The 18,362-nt window shown below is 39.6% G+C and overlaps 1 protein-coding gene across 1 annotated transcript in view; it reads right to left on the reverse strand.

Moving 5' to 3' along the window:
- Window positions 1–6: 6 nt before the first annotated feature.
- LOC107552314 (low-density lipoprotein receptor class A domain-containing protein 4-like) overlaps window positions 7–18,362 on the reverse strand; it is a gene marked incomplete at its 3' end in the record, with an annotated part of 100,072 nt that continues 81,716 nt past the window's right edge. The window contains exon 4 of the mRNA XM_016234174.1: window positions 7–137. Coding sequence (XP_016089660.1) covers window positions 7–137 — 131 coding nt within the window. The remainder of the gene's footprint in view (window positions 138–18,362) is intronic.

An 18,362-nucleotide genomic window follows, 5' to 3' on the forward strand; every position in this document is an offset into this window, starting at 1 on the left:
TCGTTGACGGGCCTGGCTGTGGCGTGTGAGGAAGGCCCAGGCCGACAGCCGATAGTGGTTCAGCAAACAGATGATCACAACTACCATTACAGTCATCACCACAATTATGATTATTATCTGAACAAACTCCAGTTCAGCTGCAAGACAAGAAAACAGAGAGAAAACCATTAGCATATTTCACACATTCACAGAGCTGCAGAAGTTGCGACATTTTTACATTTTCAATAAAAATGAGTGGTGCTTCCCTGTGCAAAACTCACTGCTATGGTTTTTTTATTGCTTGTTTTATTTGAAAATAATATGCTTGGATGCTTAAAATTATTAATACCACATCTAAGCTCAAAAATGTTCATTGTTTGACCAGATATCATTCATGTTTGCATGGTTTTTTTTTCACTTTTAGGGGTTATGGTTCATTAAAAATGGTAATAGTGATTACTGTTAATGATTTGTGAGCTTTCAGGAACATCGGAGAGGCAAGCTAGACAGTTGCTTATGAATATGTAATGTCATAGCAAACCCATCATGTTCTTCATTCTTACCACCAGGGGGCAGTAACGTGAACACAACTGAGACTAAAATCAAACTTAAAAAGTGACACAACAGAACAGACTAATCCGCAAAAATGTGATAACATGACGTTTCAAATGGCTTTTCTGACCTACATCAAGTCAAGCATGGAGAAAAAGAGAAACGAGAGAGTTTTGGGGTCATTTTTATTATTAATGCGAGCTGGATTTTAACAAGAACTGGCTGCATAAGCAGCACATCTCAATACGTCTGTGCGCTAACTGCTAGGCCACAGCTCTGATTTCATAAAACTGTTTCATAAACTGATTATGTCATGGTTCGATCTCACTTAATCAAAGGAAGGAATTCATTCTTTATGTTAATCTCGTCATACTTCCTCATCTCAGGGGAGCATGTATCGAGAATCCTTTCAAAGGAATGCCTGAATTGTTACAAACAGGGTAGACCTCTCTTTTAACCTCCTGCCGAGCACAATACAGACTTGTTCTCCAGTCAAATGAAAACATGTTGATATGTGCCACACATACGTTCAGAGAAATCTTGTTAGCCCTGCTGCCCACTGAGTAACCCAGACAATTCCATCTGACACATGAAGGTTTCGAGGCAATAGGAAAACTGCTGCAAAGCTGCGACACTGAAGTAAACACCATCAGCTGTCTAACACAATCTACACGAACGTTAAGGGTAATCATTTTCAAACATACGGCTATGACATCAGCAACACACAGCGGACCTTGTTTTACGCAGGAAAGAAGATCTGAATAAAATGTGTGCCTTGATGGTCTTCTCCCGGAAGCTACAAATTCAAATTCATCCTCATGCAATGAAAATTCACTCTATATATTTTCCAAATGCATGTTATATATCTTAGTGCGAACATTTCATCCATGTAGGTTTCATTTTTTTTATTTATGTTTCACTACAATTTCATAACTGGATCTTCTGGTGAAAACGTCAGACTTCTCTCTGGTGATGTATGCTGGAGTTCTCCCATCATTCAGTCCACATAAACCTGCCTCTGCAAGCTAATCTGCCTCCACTTTTGAGTGCAACGTCCACCTCTCACAATCCAATCACCAACCGATGCATTAAACCGAATCCTTGCTCTACATTTTTTCTTTTTTGATAATTCGTAACACTCGGATAAACATCACAATACAGAAGAAAAGAACTGTCACTACTCCCATTTCATTGCGACTTTAAAATACTGGTATTGAATATAAACTGAATCAATCAACCACAATAGCTTGTCGGCTGTTGGATGACTAGTCAACCATCCTGACTCATCTCTACTGATAGCCAGTTTTGTCAAGCCAGTAGGTTCGTTAGGTGAGCCGTTTCAAACTTTAGTTTCTGACCTTTCCATCATGGCCACTTTCCCTCTACAAGAACAAGGCCGTACTCAGGATGCAGTTGGGCCATGTAGTGACACTGTTAAATAAGCTGCGTTGATGCTGGCTCTTTGCCACGGGTCCTCTGGAGAGAGTGCTTGCAAGACAAGGCCCCATCTGTTGAGGGCTTGGAGGAGAGGACCAGAGACCAGACGCATCCCAGGAGTTAACCCAGCACAGGAGATAAAACAGCCCAAATCTGCTGCCCATAACCGGATTACGGCCTGGACCAACTCCAAGAGACAGACACTTGGTGGTAGATGGAGGGGGATGGGGTGGGGTGAACATGTAACTGACACATCTTAACCTCCGAGACACTAGGGTTGTAATCTCAGCCAACCTAGAGTACCAGGCACCACTCAAGCACCTTTCCTCCATCCAGGACTGTCCACTGTTGCTGTAAACCACTGTAACAGTTTTCTCTAAGCCGCCAGGCTAATCTTAGCAGAGTAGCCTCACTCTGTCCTCCTTAGAAATGGCCTGTTCTGACCCAAACAAAGGGTGATGTCATCTAATGCAGTAAAAATGGACTGAAGTCAGGGTGGACTCGAATGAAAAGGCTGTGAGGTACAGGTGTACAGTTTTTTGCTCACTCAATTTTTTTTTTCGAAAGACACCTTTTGAATGTTTTGCCAGGTAAGCAATCGACACCTGTACCTGTATCAACTCTACATTTATCCCTCACAGCTTTAATATGTCAAATTAAATATGCCGCCTAATCTTACTAGTGTCCATTAGTAGGTGTTTATCGGGTGTGTTTGGTCTTGATTACTTTTATCCAAATTAGCTACTACTCAGATACCAATAAAACTGAACTCAATGTGAGTCATCAGCGGTTTCATCACTAATCTAATAGCGCAATTTACATAAACCCGTAATCCCTATATAAAATCATATTCCCCGAGCCTTGTTTAACCTTCCCTGTGCTAATCGGCGGGCTCAAGCATCGAAGTCAGACGTGACAGCATCCCGGAAGATCTGTTAATGTGTTATGATTACAGACACAAACCCCAGACAGAGCAGACACAACAAACCATCGTCAGCCTGTTTGCGACAGGGACGAAATGTAAACAGGCTGCGATAATGTGGCAACAACTGCACAACAGCGAGGGAGAGAGGCCGCTTGGCTAATTCGGGTTAGCCTTTTGCGGACTTTCTGAGATCAGACTGCTCAATCCTCTTACTGCTACGTATGCGCTCCATTGTGTTGTTAGCTAAGAGGAGATATGCGCTAACACCTGTCACAGAGCCTCTAACAGGCTCTTAGGTGAACCGGGTGTGTGTTGTTCAAGCAGTCGTCACATCGTCTCTGAGGTCGGAAAGCCCTGAAGTGTGCTAGAAACTGTGGGCCTGCTCTCTCCTGCGGAGGCCATTCTGTTACTGAGCCGAAGGAAATGGAGGAGGCATTACATAAGCCTATCCGAAACTTTTTCCCCCTCTCCTCTCGCTCTCTTTTTTATACCGTGCTCACAAGCTGCAAAGACAACCAAGTCTGGCCTCCAGATCTATATTTCATGAAGCCATTTCCTGTTTCCTCCTCTCCACAGTTTCATAACAGAAGGAAAACAGCTGTGCTCTCACGATCTGGGAGGAAAGAAACGGAGCGGGTGGAGGAGGAGGGGGAGAGAGAGGCTGGAGAATGGAGACTGCTGCTCACTGCCAGCCATCTGTGCTCCGTCTCCAAATGTCTCCCCGGTACAGTGCTATTCTCATGGAGTTGGGCACAGTACGTGGAGATCATGTCATGAGAGATCCAACAGTTGAACTCACAGCAGTGAGGGAAACTTCTTAGAATGGGCTTTGAATTCATACCAAATCACACATTACACAACAGATTTCCAAGGGAAAGAGCGTGTGTGCAGTGAACGACTAATTTCCAAGTGACTTCATTGGCATGGCAAGACAGCGGGGACGAGAGAAAAACATTGAAAGTTTCCTTGCGTCCTCTCTAGTTTGGGCCATCTCATGTTGCAGGGTGTACAAACAGCACTAAAAGTGAGCATCCCTAGTAGATTGCATGCACAAACCTGCAGCTGAACATACAGCCACCCATGTTGGCGTTCATGACTGCGGGTTGCACTGGTAACTGGAGCAAAACAGAGATGGACATATCTGGTCATAATACCACTGCTTCATCAAGCACAAGCCTTAATCTAGTTAACCATCCATTCACCCACGTCACTGTGCGCACCAGACAACAAAGGCATTATGGGAACTTGAGAGGGGACGCATTGCCCCCTCCTCCTGTGTTATCTGAGTTGTCCCATCAGAATGCCAGACAAAAGGCAAGGGCACAAGCCAGACGCCCATGTGGGACAGAGACTTGCGAGACGGCAGGTTTCACCCAGAAACACAATCATATGGGAAGACTGAACCACGTCTCACTGCTGCAGTAAATGCCCCTTACTGGAACATTCCCTAGCAACATGCTATGAGTCACTTTATGAGAGGCTGTGGAAGGGGCAAAATAACGAAAGAAAGAAAGGCAGAAAAGAAATGTCTGCAGAAGGTCGCTAGACGGAGGTACTGCTATTTCAGTAAATATTTGCAAGATACAACTGTGTGGGACTTATTCTATTCAGAAAAGACAGAAAGAGGCACTTAAGCACTCGTTCTTCTGTTTTGGGGAAACTGAGAGAAAGGGGAGAGTGAGCTTGTGAAGTCTTTCACCAGAGCAGCCCTTTTCTGGTGTGACAGACATTTTCCATTCACACACAAGGTGTATGAAAAAACAGAAGAGTGCGAGAGAGACTGAGAGTATGTGGGAGACAGAGGAAAGGAAAGAGAGAAAGTGAGGACACTTCAATAAACTGAGTCTCATGGAACAAATGAGATCAGAGAACAACTCAAAGAGCCACCCAAAAAAACAAAGACGGGCCAAATCTACGGACTTGAAGAACACCGCATTCAATCACTGAGTAAAAATTAACGCTGCTATCTAACGCATGGCCTTTCGCAGTGGCAGAGATAGCAGGAAGTGCGACGGAGAACTAGGGCGCATTTAATCGTGCCAGTGGCAGGAGCTATTCATCTGTGCCTCGCTGGCAAAGCGGCACTGTCACCTAAGCAGGGCACAAGCCACTGACCTCGCTCTCTAATCTGAGATAAAGCGCTCGTATTAAAGAGACGCCCCATATGGGTGCCAGACACGTCTAGACTCCCCATGCCATAACACCCACTTTTCTTTAATTATTTAACCTCCCGGTAAGACTGTACAAGATAAGCTCTGCCTGGGCCCAGACATCACCTGTGTCCCCCTATTCCCACCTCCAACCGACAGCTCATCTCATCCCACCGGTGACACCGACTCACCACAAATATTGTTTTACACCCCTCTCCTCCTCTTCTTCCATTCGACACCCCCTTCTCTTCCTCCTCCACCTCTCACTACCATTCACCCAGGCGGATTGAGTCATATCCCCTTGAAACAGGACCCAGCCCTGGGTTTAGTTCTTCATCAAATAGTGTTTGGTACATGATGTTCTTTCTGTAGTTCTGACGGCATGACAGAGCTTTTCAAGCACTCTACAGCGCAACAGTGTGTGTGCTGACAACAGACACATGCTGCGTACAATAGTGTTCGATACATTGATACGACGATGTATCGTCACAGAGATTTGACGATACGAGTATCGATACAGCTGTCCCTGTATCGATATTGTGGCACGTGCGCTGCAGTGGACCACGCTTAATTTGAATACAAGAACACAGTTTAAAATGGAGTAGAAAAGTGCAAGGTTTCTAAAAAATGATGAATAGAGCATAATATATAGGCTACAGCTAGGTTTAACCTGGCCGCAGAGGAACTCAACCGGGGTTGCCTGATATAAAGAGACGTAATCTCCGAAACAGAGCTTCACACTTGCGCAATACGGAAATATCTGCTAAGTGTGTTACTTATCTTTGTCAACCTGGCAACCATGTGCACGCGCGCTCTCTCTCCACTGAGGATTAACGCGCTTGCTTTCTGAAAACACCAGTTAGCTTGCAGTTTAGTGATCTTCACTTCAATATTCTATTCTCAGAAAAGTGTAATTTATCAAGTGTGATACTACTTAGACCAACTCATCTCAACCCACATCCTGAAGGGATGAAAATAATTCAGATTTTTACCACCTATTATAAAATTGCAGATGATGAAGGGTCTGTTCCAAATCTCTGTGAATGCAGGGTTTTTAGATCTATGCACTGAAATATTTCAACTCGTGCAAAACCAAGTGTACTTCCATAGTACATCCAGAATATTCAATCATGAAAAAAACGAGTAGGAAGGGAATTGATTGGATTGTGATAAGTGGGCATCCAATACTAGAATGAAGTCAGACCATGTTGTGGTTTATTACATTAATGTTAACTGGCATTACTGTTTGGCAACATTTTAGAAAGGTTGCATTGCCTACAACAGTATCCCCAAAATATGAAAGTCTAAATGATTAATATTAACTAACATTCCACAAAACCTAGGCGACGTCAGATAAAAATGAAAGTCAATTCGTGGCAGAGCAATTTGATGAAAGATTAACATTTGTTTTTGCATTAACATACACTGACAAAATGAACGACAAACCCAGGAACATGTATTAAGAAAGGGTCAATTTTAATTTCATTTAGACTGTAAATTGGTTAACATGCCGCAGAGGAGGGAACAAAACCAAAGATGTTTAACTGGCTGTGTATTTTGTGCTGCACTGGTATCAGCGAGCCAATCCCTCATTTTTGGATCAAAAGATTAAATTGCCATAGTTACCCTCATTTTAAAAGTTCCATTTTCCTCCATTTTGTTTATCTGCTCTGCATGAACCAAACAACATAAATGATTGGAGAGCAAATGGCTCGGTGGCTCTGGCAAGTGACAGTGCAATTAGCTCTCAAACATGCATGTGTCACACTGCCAAACCACAGTCAAACTCTATGGTTTCCCTCTGTGATAATTTCCATTATCTCTTTGGAAAACTAAAGAAAGAACACTAAGCCTTGATCGCTTTAGTCCTGGCAGGAGAATGTCTTCTAAACATAGCGCTGGGAGACTCGGAGAATAACTGTGAACATCAAGTAAACAACATGATGATTATGACGGGGTTCAGCATGTGACTTCACTGACTGCTGTAATACAAGATGTGATGGTAAGAGCACATCCTATCTGAACACTGACTCACTAGATTAACACACAAACAACCCCTCGGCCTCCACGCGCTCCCTGAGGAACATACTACCTCCAGTGCATCATCTCCTACGCAGCTGACACTGCCGTACACACAGAGAGAATGAGTGGTTGACGAACGGGACCAAAAAAGAACTGGAAGCAAAAAAAAAGTATGACAGAATAAAACATGCTAGCAATGTCCTTCTTGATCACAGAGTGGACAGTTCTTGTCTTGGAGGCTGATTGGTCAATACAGTGTTCCAGGCAGATGTGCTAAAATACCCCATATGGCAGGGGTGGCGAACGTCGGTCCTGGAGAGCCGCAGCCCTGCAGAGTTTTGCTTCAACCCTAATCAAACACACCTGAACAAGCTAATCAAGGTCTGAACAGTTACTAGGAAGCTACAGGCAGGTGAGTTTTAATTAGGGTTGGAGCTGAACTCTGCAGGGCTGCGGCTCTCCAGGACCGGAGTTCGCCACCCCTGCCATATGGTAACAACTATGATCTGTATGACTCTATCTATATACACTGCACAGTGCACACCTCCCGAAGATGCCAACCATCAACCTTAGTTTACATGTCTGTGAAAAACACCTCAACATGAATTTGCTTAGATTTTCTAAAAGCAATAAGACACTCAGGCTCATGCTATATTGTGAAATCAAGTAATTAAATCGAGTAATTAATTAAGAAATATTAATAAAAAAATATTTGATTTGTTTACCTGCATGTCATGTGACCATTAACCAACATCAGAGAACCATGCAAATGTGATACTTAATCATTAAAATATTTATTTAAAATTTTCAGCCGTACTTCAACTAGATATTTTAGGTGAAGTAATATATTTCTTGATAATTTATTGCAATTGTGTGAACAATATGTAATAATGTAATCAATAAAAAGTAACTGTAGTCTGATTCTGAGTATTTTAAAATGCAATTTAATCTAATTACAAGTACTTCATTTTTGGAACCTGATTACGTAATCGGTAACTACACAGCACTGGTTAAGGGTTTGTAGTTACTTCACTGCACTCTTTAGCCATAACTATATTGACAATACGGGATGTCCTCTCATATCCTTTTGGTTAAGTATCCATAACGATAAATGATATTGACAGGTAAAAACTACACATTAATTGTCTAGTCGTTCACTTATGGCCCAGTGTGGAAATCGATATTAGATTCCATAACCGCACTTTACAAGCCATTTGCTGGATAGTTTGTAAAAAGAGTTGTGCGGCATGTTGGGACAGGGAAAATACTCATATGTGACCCTGGACCACAAAACCAGTCATAAGGGTCAATTTTTTTAAAATGGAGATTTATACATCATCTGAAAGCTGAATAAACAAGTTTTCCATTGATGTATGGTTTGTTTGGACAATATTTGGCCGAGATACAACTATTTGAAAATCTGGAATCTGAGGGTGCAAAAAATCTAAATATTGAGAAAATCTCCTTTAAAGTTGTCCAAATGAAGCTCTTAGCGATGCATATTACTAATCAAAAATTACGTTTTGATATATTTACGGTAGGAAATTTACAAAATATCTTCATGGAACATGATCTTTACTTAATATCCTAATGATCTTTGGCATAAAAGAATAATATAATTTTGACCCATACAGTGCGTTTTTGGCTATTGCTACAAATATACCCCAGCGACTTAAGACTGCTTTTGTGCTCCAGGCTCACATATTTATATCCAGGATCCAAAATTTACTTCTTGATACCTGCCAATTGTAGGTTAACAGAGAACATTTAATGGCCATTAATAAATCCTACCACGAAACTACCAGGTATTCTGCGTTATTTTTAATGGATATATATTTTTTGCCTTTGAAACAATTTAGCTGTTTTTAACAAACCGCACAGGCCACTTGCATCATAAACCAGCCTCACTTTCTCAGCAAAACTGCACCGGTCATAACAATGTGAAGACAGACTCATATTCGATACTCATATTTTAATTTTGGTGGCTTAATGTGAGAAATATTCTGAATGCATGTGATCACAAGTTCTGGAGGAAGAAACAATGTTAAAGTTGAACCTACATTTAGTAGTTAGGTTTTGAACCCTGTTTATATATAACACAACATCTACTATAACTCAGGCAGCATCATATATGTCTAACAGTCTTGATAAGCACACATCTGATTCCTATAGCCCTAAAAGAACTGTTTAAATAAAATGTATATAGTTGGATAATACAAATACAATGGATAATACAAGGGCAATTTAAGTGCTCATTTTTCCCAGACACGCCAACTGCTGACCGTCTTTATAAAATAATGCTCCCCCATTCTCTCAGTTTGGGGTCAGGTGCCCGACAGACTTTCAAATGAGGGTCAGGACACATCCCTCCCCCAGTTTCAGCCACAAGAAACACAACAACAAAGCTATAATGTGATGAGGGTTTAATGTTACTATGTTTGTATATCATAAACTCTAGAATGCCATGTGGAAATAATATTCAGTAGTACTGCAATGCAATATGCAATCGTTCTGCGTATGTGCAAAATAAGTTCAACTGAGAATATTACAATGACTTAATTGTATGTTTTATTTCGTCAATTACCTAGCTTTACGATTCTCTCAATAATCTGTGCATCACTCAAAAAGATTGTCCCTGTAGTTACATTAATCATGTAATAAAGGTAAACAAACATATACATTACTAAATACAGCTATTTATTACCGTGTATTGTTATATTGGGGCATATTAATAATAATTCTTCCTTAAGTTCATTTAGAAAAAAAAAGATGCCTTTGGTTATATTTATTAAGATTTTGCTAATCGTTTGCTTACTGTGAAACAATCACAACACACACAAAAAAAGAATCCACAAATCCAAGCATCATTGTGTGCTGTGACATATAGGCTAAACCGAAAATATTCAAATTATTAAATAATCCTTTATGTTTTAGCAGGTGCTGTTCTAGTAATTGCCAATGCAGCACAGAGTGTTTTTATATTCAAATCAGGCAGCCTGCACTCCACGAGGACGAGCAGGATGAATAAGAAGCTAAGGGTTACGGCAGAGACCTTCTGACCTTTCAACCCTGAGAGCAGGGGGTAGGAGGGCTGCTGTCTGAGAGCGGGACCCAGTGCATGCATGCCTGATGAGAGGGGATGGGTGTGACACACACAGTCTGATAATATCACGTCTGATCTGATTCTGTTGCGTCTGCTGTCTGCTCGGCTGTCTCTTTTGCCCCGAGCACCAATGCACCATTTTACAACAACAAAAAAAGGCAGCGGAAGGGAGGCTAGACGCTGTGTGTGTTATGCGGACAAATCGTTTACATTCCTGGGTAAAAGCTAAACAGCGACGCTGCTTTAGATAGGTCTGCGTTCTGCCACGAATGTTCTGAAAACCACACGCAGGACTTTTTAAATCCAATGTCTATGTCTGCATTAAACATATGTTTTTCTTCTATAAACTTCTTTTTCTTGTATGTTCTGTTTTTGCATTCAGACAATTAAGGGCTATAAAGCTAACCACACACACACACACACACACACACAAAATCCTGAGCATGTGCATCTAAAATGTTTTGCACGTGCTTGATGCTTTAATGTATTTTTTTTTTCAAAAAGAAACCTGATCTAAAATCTATTTTAGAAACTTACAATCTAAATTTTTTTGACCAGTAAAAGCCAATAATTTACTACTATTTGCCCATTTTGACCAATAACCAAAACATATGCTAGTTTTTAAATCTAATTAAAACAAAATGAAATAAACTTAAAATATACACTAGCTTTTAAAAATTATGCACACCAATGCTGCATTTATTTGGTCAAAAATACAGTAAAAAACAGTCATGTTAAATATTATTACAATTTAAAATATCTGTTTTCTGTTTGAATATATATATATTAAAATGTAGTTTATTCCTGTGATCAAAGCTGAATTTTCAGCATCATTTCTCCAGTCTTCAGTGTCACATGATCCTTCAGAAATCAGTATAATATGCTGTTTTGCTTTTTTCTTCTTTCTTTTTTAAATGTTTTTATCAATTATTTTCATCAAATATTATTATCAATGTTGAAAACAGTTGTGCTGCTTAATAATTTGCTGTTGAATCCATGATTGCTTTTTTCAGGATTTATCAATTTAAACTTTTGAGCAGTAGTGTATTTTCAGTGATTTCTGAGAAAATAGAGTTTAAAATAGGAACTCATTTTTAATTTCTAATCACTTTCTTGATATTATATTGGATATTGACAATCCTGTAGCAGAAGATTAGGAGATCAGAAACTGCGTTTATATACACTATACATTTATTAATCACTATAATATGCGACCTTGGATCACAAAACCAGTCATAAGGGTACATTTTTCGAAATTTAGATTTATACATCATATGAAAGCTGAATAAATAAGATTGATGTATGGTTTGTTAGGACAATATTTGGCCGAGATACAACTATTTGAAAATCTGGAATCTGAGGGTGCAAAAAAATCGATATATTGAGAAAATCGCCTTTAAAGTTGTCCAAATGAAGTTCTTAGCTATGCATATTACTAATCAAAAATTACATTTTCATATATTTACGGAAGGAAATTTACAAAATATCTTCATGGAACATGATCTTTCCTTAATATCCTAATGATTTTTGGCATAAAACAAAAATCGATCATTTTGACCCAAACAATGTATTGTTGGCTATTGCTACAAATATACCAGTGCTACTTATGACTGGTTTTGTGCTCCAGCGTCACATATTAAAAAAAAAAAAAAACACTACACAACACACAACTGCCAATGTGTGTTGTGCCTAAAGGAAACGACCTCCAAATAAAAAGGGCTGACATCAGACACAAGTCTGGTCCTCTGGTTACACAAAAGCCAAACACAGGCGAGAGACATGCACTCTTAAACCCTATCCATTATCGGCACACCCCCATCAGACAGCATGAATACATACATGGGTCTGTCCACATACGACCCGTACAAAACACACTACCCCCCCTCCCCGCAAACCCCCAGCATGACTACCAATCTCCTCTGAGCCCAGTCCCCGGGGCCCGCCGAGAGTCCCAGAGGGTGGGGGGGGCAGACACAAAGGAGGGGACCATGGCCAATGTCAAGACTGGCTGACTGCTGCGGGTGAGGCTCAGCTGCTGCTGTCAGAGGGCAAAGCTCATCGCTGGCAGGAGCGGAGGGTGACACCCGGAATACCGTGGTGAAATGACCCGACAACACTCGTATAAACAAACAAACAGAGGCTGACTTTGAGGCTATTCAGTCACCAGAGAGCAACTAAAATAGTGATGCTAACTTAACTACACTGAAAAAAATTACAGTTTTAGTAAAAAATAATTACAAAGAAACTTTTTTTAAAAATGCACTGAATTAAACGTGAAATTTTGAAGTAAAAAAAGTGAAATCGTACTTCTCGTAAAACATAGATAATTTTTTTGTTTAAATGGCACATTTTTAAGTGATTTGACAGTAGCTCAGCTGTTTTCAAAAGCTTTTCCATTAACATTTCTATGTTGACTTCGTATGAATTTGTATGATTGTCTTTTAGAAAAACGTAAGCATTAAGATCTACTGCTAAACCTAACCTTTGGTTGGGTACAAAGAGATCACAGGAAAACAAATGAACAAGATTATACAAATTCATATGAATTGGCCACAAATTTGTGAAAAATTTAAAAATAGTTACTAGAGATTGCATTGAAATGGATAAGTCTTGGGGGGGGGAGTAGAGAATCAGTTTGTTCATTCTAGTAAATAATTTTGTTCAAGTGGTTCATGTGAATAAATCAATATAAAAAACAATTCACAGATTTAGGTCTTCTTTTTTAGTTAAGTATTTAGTTAAATACTAACTGCATTATGTTTTGGTTATACAAATTAGAGGCCAATTTATTTTTATTTTTATTTATTTACTTAGTGTAATGAAGTTTAATATTGTTAGTGCTCTAATTGAGATGTAAAAAGCCTTAATGTTGTGTGCCAGAAAAATAAGGTTCTGATTAAATTATACATTATGATGTTATATAGCTGCACTGTTGAAAAGAAAGCTTCAATTTACACTGAAAAAAAAGGTGTACAATTTCACTTAGAAATAGTACATTTCACAAATAATTACAAAGAACGGCAAGTAGTGGTCGACCGATATATCGGCCGATATTTGGCATTTATGTGTTTGAGGCGGGACTTTTATTTTGACGGCGCTGAGAACGGCAGCACCTGAGCACACAGTGCTCATATTCTCTCTCTTGTTCGCTGTCGTCGTTAACAGCTCTGTCTAATACGGAAAGAAGTCTGTCTAATAATCCGATAGAACGGTTAAACAAATGAATTAATGTATACAAAAAGTCTTATAACGATTGCTTTTATATTATTAGTAATAGAAAGGCAAACATTATAATACTTTCATGTTTGCCGTCAGCAAATACGCATTTATATAATTTAAATATTTTTATATATTTACTTAGTGTAATGAAGTTTAATATTGTTAGTGCCCTAATTGAGATGTAAAAAGCCTTAATGTTGTGTGCCAGAAAAATAAGGTTCTGATTAAATTATACATTATGATGTTATATAGCTGCACTGTTGAAAAGAAAGCTTCAATTTACACTGAAAAAAAAAGGTGTACAATTTCACTTAGAAATAGTACATTTCACAAATAATTACAAAGAACGGCAAGTAGTGGTCGACCGATATATCGGCCGATATTTGGCATTTATGTGTTTGAGGCGGGACTTTTATTTTGACGGCGCTGAGAACGGTAGCACCTGAGCACACAGTGCTCATATTCTCCCTCTTGTTCGCTGTCGTCGTTAACAGCTCTGTCTAATACGGAAAGAAGTCTGTCTAATAATCCGATAGAACGGTTAAACAAATGAATTAATGTATACAAAAAGTCTTATAACGATTGCTTTTATATTATTAGTAATAGAAAGGCAAACATTATAATACTTTCATGTTTGCCGTCAGCAAATACGCATTTATATAATTTAAACAAATCTTTGAATGACTAATGAACATTTAATTTCACAAACCTTGCAAACTCAGCCGAATCCTGCTGTGAGATCTTGTGAAGTGTGCATTTGTATCCTGCATGATCGCGTGTTCTCTGTGTGACGGTCGGTCCGTGTGAATTGAATGCTTTAAACTTTAAACTCGTGATTTCAAATTATGCTGCGCTTTATGCATTTACCCACTGTCATATTCATGTCATTTTCTCTGTGTGCTGTAAAATGTAAAATGAGTGTTACCCTGGCTTTATTTGAAAAATGTGATTCCCAATGCACTCAAACTTCCCAGAATACTGAGTGCCTTGTTGGTTACAGTGTTTACTTCGTTTTTAATTATATTTTTATTAAATATTTATTTATTTTGTGAAAAACCCTTTGACATCTAAAGTATAAGTATGTTTATTTTACACATTTATTTTTTAATCCATTTTGAAATTATTTCAAATTTCTTAAATATTAATTAAAATAAATTCAATTATATCGGCTTTATATCGGCCACCCTGCTTTCCAAGATATCGGCCTCTTGTGTCTCATCTCAGGCCTCACCCTCCAGCCCGGGCCAAGCTTCGGCCCGCCAGTGGAAAATCAAAAAGGTGCCAAATTGATGTAGAGATCAGATATTGACGAGGATGGTGTTTTTGTCCCCTGCGTATTCATTACATACGAGCTGCGGCGCACTAGTGAGACGAATGCCAGTCCAATATCCGGTTTCTCCATTTTGGTGCTTGACTTTGGCCGCTGCCTCACTGGAAATGGATTACACCAACCCTGTGTGTGCAGCCATTTGCGAGCTAGAAAGAAATATGCAACGATTGTGCATTTCTTTTGCCGTGCAGCACAACTAGCTATGCAACAGTGCCGTTCCATACGGTGCACTATTAATAGCCGGGTTCTGTTTTCACTAGCCGTATGGTGTAAGGCCTTTGTCAGATAAGATAAGCAGCCTTTCGCTCACAAAACCTCAGACGCAGACTGTGCCTAAAACAGCAGACAGAACAATGGCTAATTCGAGGCCAGACCTGGAAAAGACGAGAGGGAAGGAAACTCCTAGAATCCAATAACATACACATGCAGGAAAATGCATGAATTGTGAATGCTAAAGCTATTACGCCACTGATTATACAGGCAAGTTTTGAATGCTGAGCCCTGAAAGAAGTGTCCTTTTTGAGATTTGGTGTGTGTCTGCTGTGTCACTGGCTCCCCCAGTTTTCCAGGCCTGAATGCAGCCAGCACTGCAGTACAATCTGAGCGCCAAGTCACCAGGCATTCCACTGTCTGCACGGCCCGTCCCGAACACCACAGCAGACACAGAAACCCACAAATGCACTCTCACACTCACGTGCCGACACATGCACACACACACACACACACAAACACAATCATATATACTGTACAGTATAGGATTGGAATGCTTTATCATTCAGGAACAAGGAACACACAATTTGTGCTGTAATTTTTTCTGTAATTTAATGCCAAAGTAATAGAACAAAAAGTATAGTGTTATAAATGTACATTCATGTTTTTAAATAAAAATATATAACTCTAAAGTAAAACAGCCTTTCGGATTTGCGGTTATGCAAATTTATGGGGGATTGTCATAAAAATAATGTCAAATTTAAACTGGCCTATAAACAATGCAAAATTCTTAATGATGCTTTAAATTCTTTATTCAAAATATAATTTCACTTTTTTTTTCAGGGTGAAAAGTCAATTGTTTTCATGAGATTCACCCATCTATCAACCCATCTAATTTCTCCAATCTCTATTTTTTTCAAAACACACAAACCTTTTCACATTTTTCCCTGATTCTTTCTTATGCAGTCCTCACTAGCCGAAGGACACTGCATATGCATCATACATCTTACAGAACAGAAATCAATTCAAGTTCATGAGCAAATGGAAAGTTTCTGAGTCAAGACATCAGTGCCATCTACCAAGGGGCTTTGAGAAGAGGGACGATTCTTTTATTTGAAGATTTACTTTTAATAATTCATCCCATTTGCGGCAGAAATAGCCAGTGCGAGTACTGATTATGACAGGCCCTTTTGTCCTCTGTGGATTCAGACAGCCCAGAGTCTCAGCCGGACTTGAGTAAGACAGTCTGGGCTGAAGTGGGGGAAGGGTTGACTGACTGGCTGCCCGCTCCAGACTGCAGTGAACCAATTCCCAGCAATAACGCCAGCGGACGTATACACATCTTTGAGATCTACACACTTTACCCCGCAGCTTTCATGTTATAGTTACAACAACAAGACACAATTGCAAACAGATCCACAAAGTAATATCACATTAACTACATGCAATTCACATGTTTAGCATAAATGCTAATGAAAAATGTGATTGACCATTAACTACATTAATGGTGAGAATAAACGCATCTGGACAACTAGAGGTGTTTTTGTCTGGGAACCATGCAGAAGGAATAGAGATAAAGAATGTGTGCACTATGGCAAGCTGGTTTAAATTTTTTTTTACATTATTACCAAGTGACTACTTTTAGTAGTAACTATTCATTGTATACCAACTTATTCCAATAATGCTAAGTATCTGTTAAAATAGTTACTAGTATCTATACCAGTTATCCTGGTGTGAGTTCAATAGATATAAGTGCCTATTTATTACACACCAGTGTGTAAGCCAAATTAACTACGCTTTTAATTTAAAGTCCCCCTGTGGTGAAAATCAAGTTTTTAATGTTGTTTATTTGTCTATGTGGTGTTTTTAATATGCTTTTAGAGAAACCATGTGCCAATGCATTTTTCAACACCATTGCTGAATATTTTCACCTTAAAACTGTAGTTTCCCAATGGCAGTCACAGAAACGCAGTTTGAAACAGCCTTTTTTTTGCTACGTCACAAAATTCAATAACCAATCGCATCAAGCGATCCTATCCTTAGCATATCATTAACTGTGCTGCAATGCAGAGGGTCTAGTGAGAAGACAGCCAGGTTAATCCAGTAACAGTTATATTTTTTCTGTAGATGTTTCGCTAACTGTTAATATTTCCCCCTATTTTCACGATGTCATGTGCTGTTAGCGCTTATTTGTTTGTATTTAGAACCGCTACCTTGAATAATAACCCGCGGCAGCAGTGGAAAAAGTAGCCCGGAGTCAGACGCACTTTCCCCGCATTGACATCCGCGCGTCACAAGCATTTGATTGCGGGCACGATTTGGAATCACAAACTTCGCTGCATTTGAGTCTTCAAGGCATTCTGAGGACACAACATCATCAAGTAAGTGAATTTAACGAATGTTACAGTATCCACTGTAGTTGTCCGCTAGTAAAAACTGTTTTATCAGTCATTATCCGTGTACGAACCAGCGAAAACCGATAATGTTACCTCACGAAGTTAGCCATCAGTCTCCTTGCTTACGGTTGAGCTTACCAGCTTATTTCTGGTTCAAACACATATGGCTTAATTAAACCAATATTTCCACTTGCCATTGCCATTGTATCGTATTTACTACAGTTCAGTACAGTTCAGGAGGCGCTGGCTCATGGCTGGCTGGTGTGTGACTGAGTGGAGGCGGGGCTAATTTGCGTATTCATAGAGCTGTGTATAGTAAATGAGGCAAGGGGGGAGAGGTGCATTCAAGCTATTTTAAGGCATGAGAAAATTATTTTCACAAGAAAAAACATTTAAATATATAATTTGATGATCAAAGATGAGTTTTAAAGGATAACATTTTTGACTATAGGGGTAGGGCTGTCGCGATAACCACAATATCGCAATACCGCGCTATTGAAGAGCAAACCGCAGGGGAATGCAAGAACCGCAGCAATTTGTACAGAGGCTTCATAGATTTGCACTAAACAAGCCTAAACAGACAGTGAATGTGAGAGAGATCGACTGAGCGCGTGCGATTACTTGCATCTGTCCTCCAGGCAGAGTCATATATATTTGTGAAAATAGGTTGTCATGTTCAAGGAAAGCGAAATCTCTGTCTTAGCATCGACGCATAGCTGGTCAGCTGAGCCTTCTAAAGTGGCGCTCAAAGTTAAAATGATTTCAACAGCGTGTTTCATTACGTCTCTCTTTGAATGAATGAATCAGCGTTTTTGAACGTGTAGTTGAAAGAACGGTTTAAAGACTCACTCAAAGACAGTCCCTTACCACCACCTTGTGGCGCAACACTGTAACTGCACTGACTGACAGCCCCGTCTAGAATGCGCGCAGGTGGAAATATCAATAGAAAGTCTCTTGTCTAGTCAGATTAGAAGATCAGATCAGAACTAACTGTTATACATATAGGCTAACGATAGCCTAACGATCTTATTGTCAGGTT

Source organism: Sinocyclocheilus grahami, unplaced genomic scaffold (genome assembly GCF_001515645.1).
Source record: "Sinocyclocheilus grahami isolate Dianchi unplaced genomic scaffold, SAMN03320097.WGS_v1.1 scaffold446.1, whole genome shotgun sequence".
Classification (NCBI taxonomy): Eukaryota; Metazoa; Chordata; class Actinopteri; order Cypriniformes; family Cyprinidae; genus Sinocyclocheilus; species Sinocyclocheilus grahami.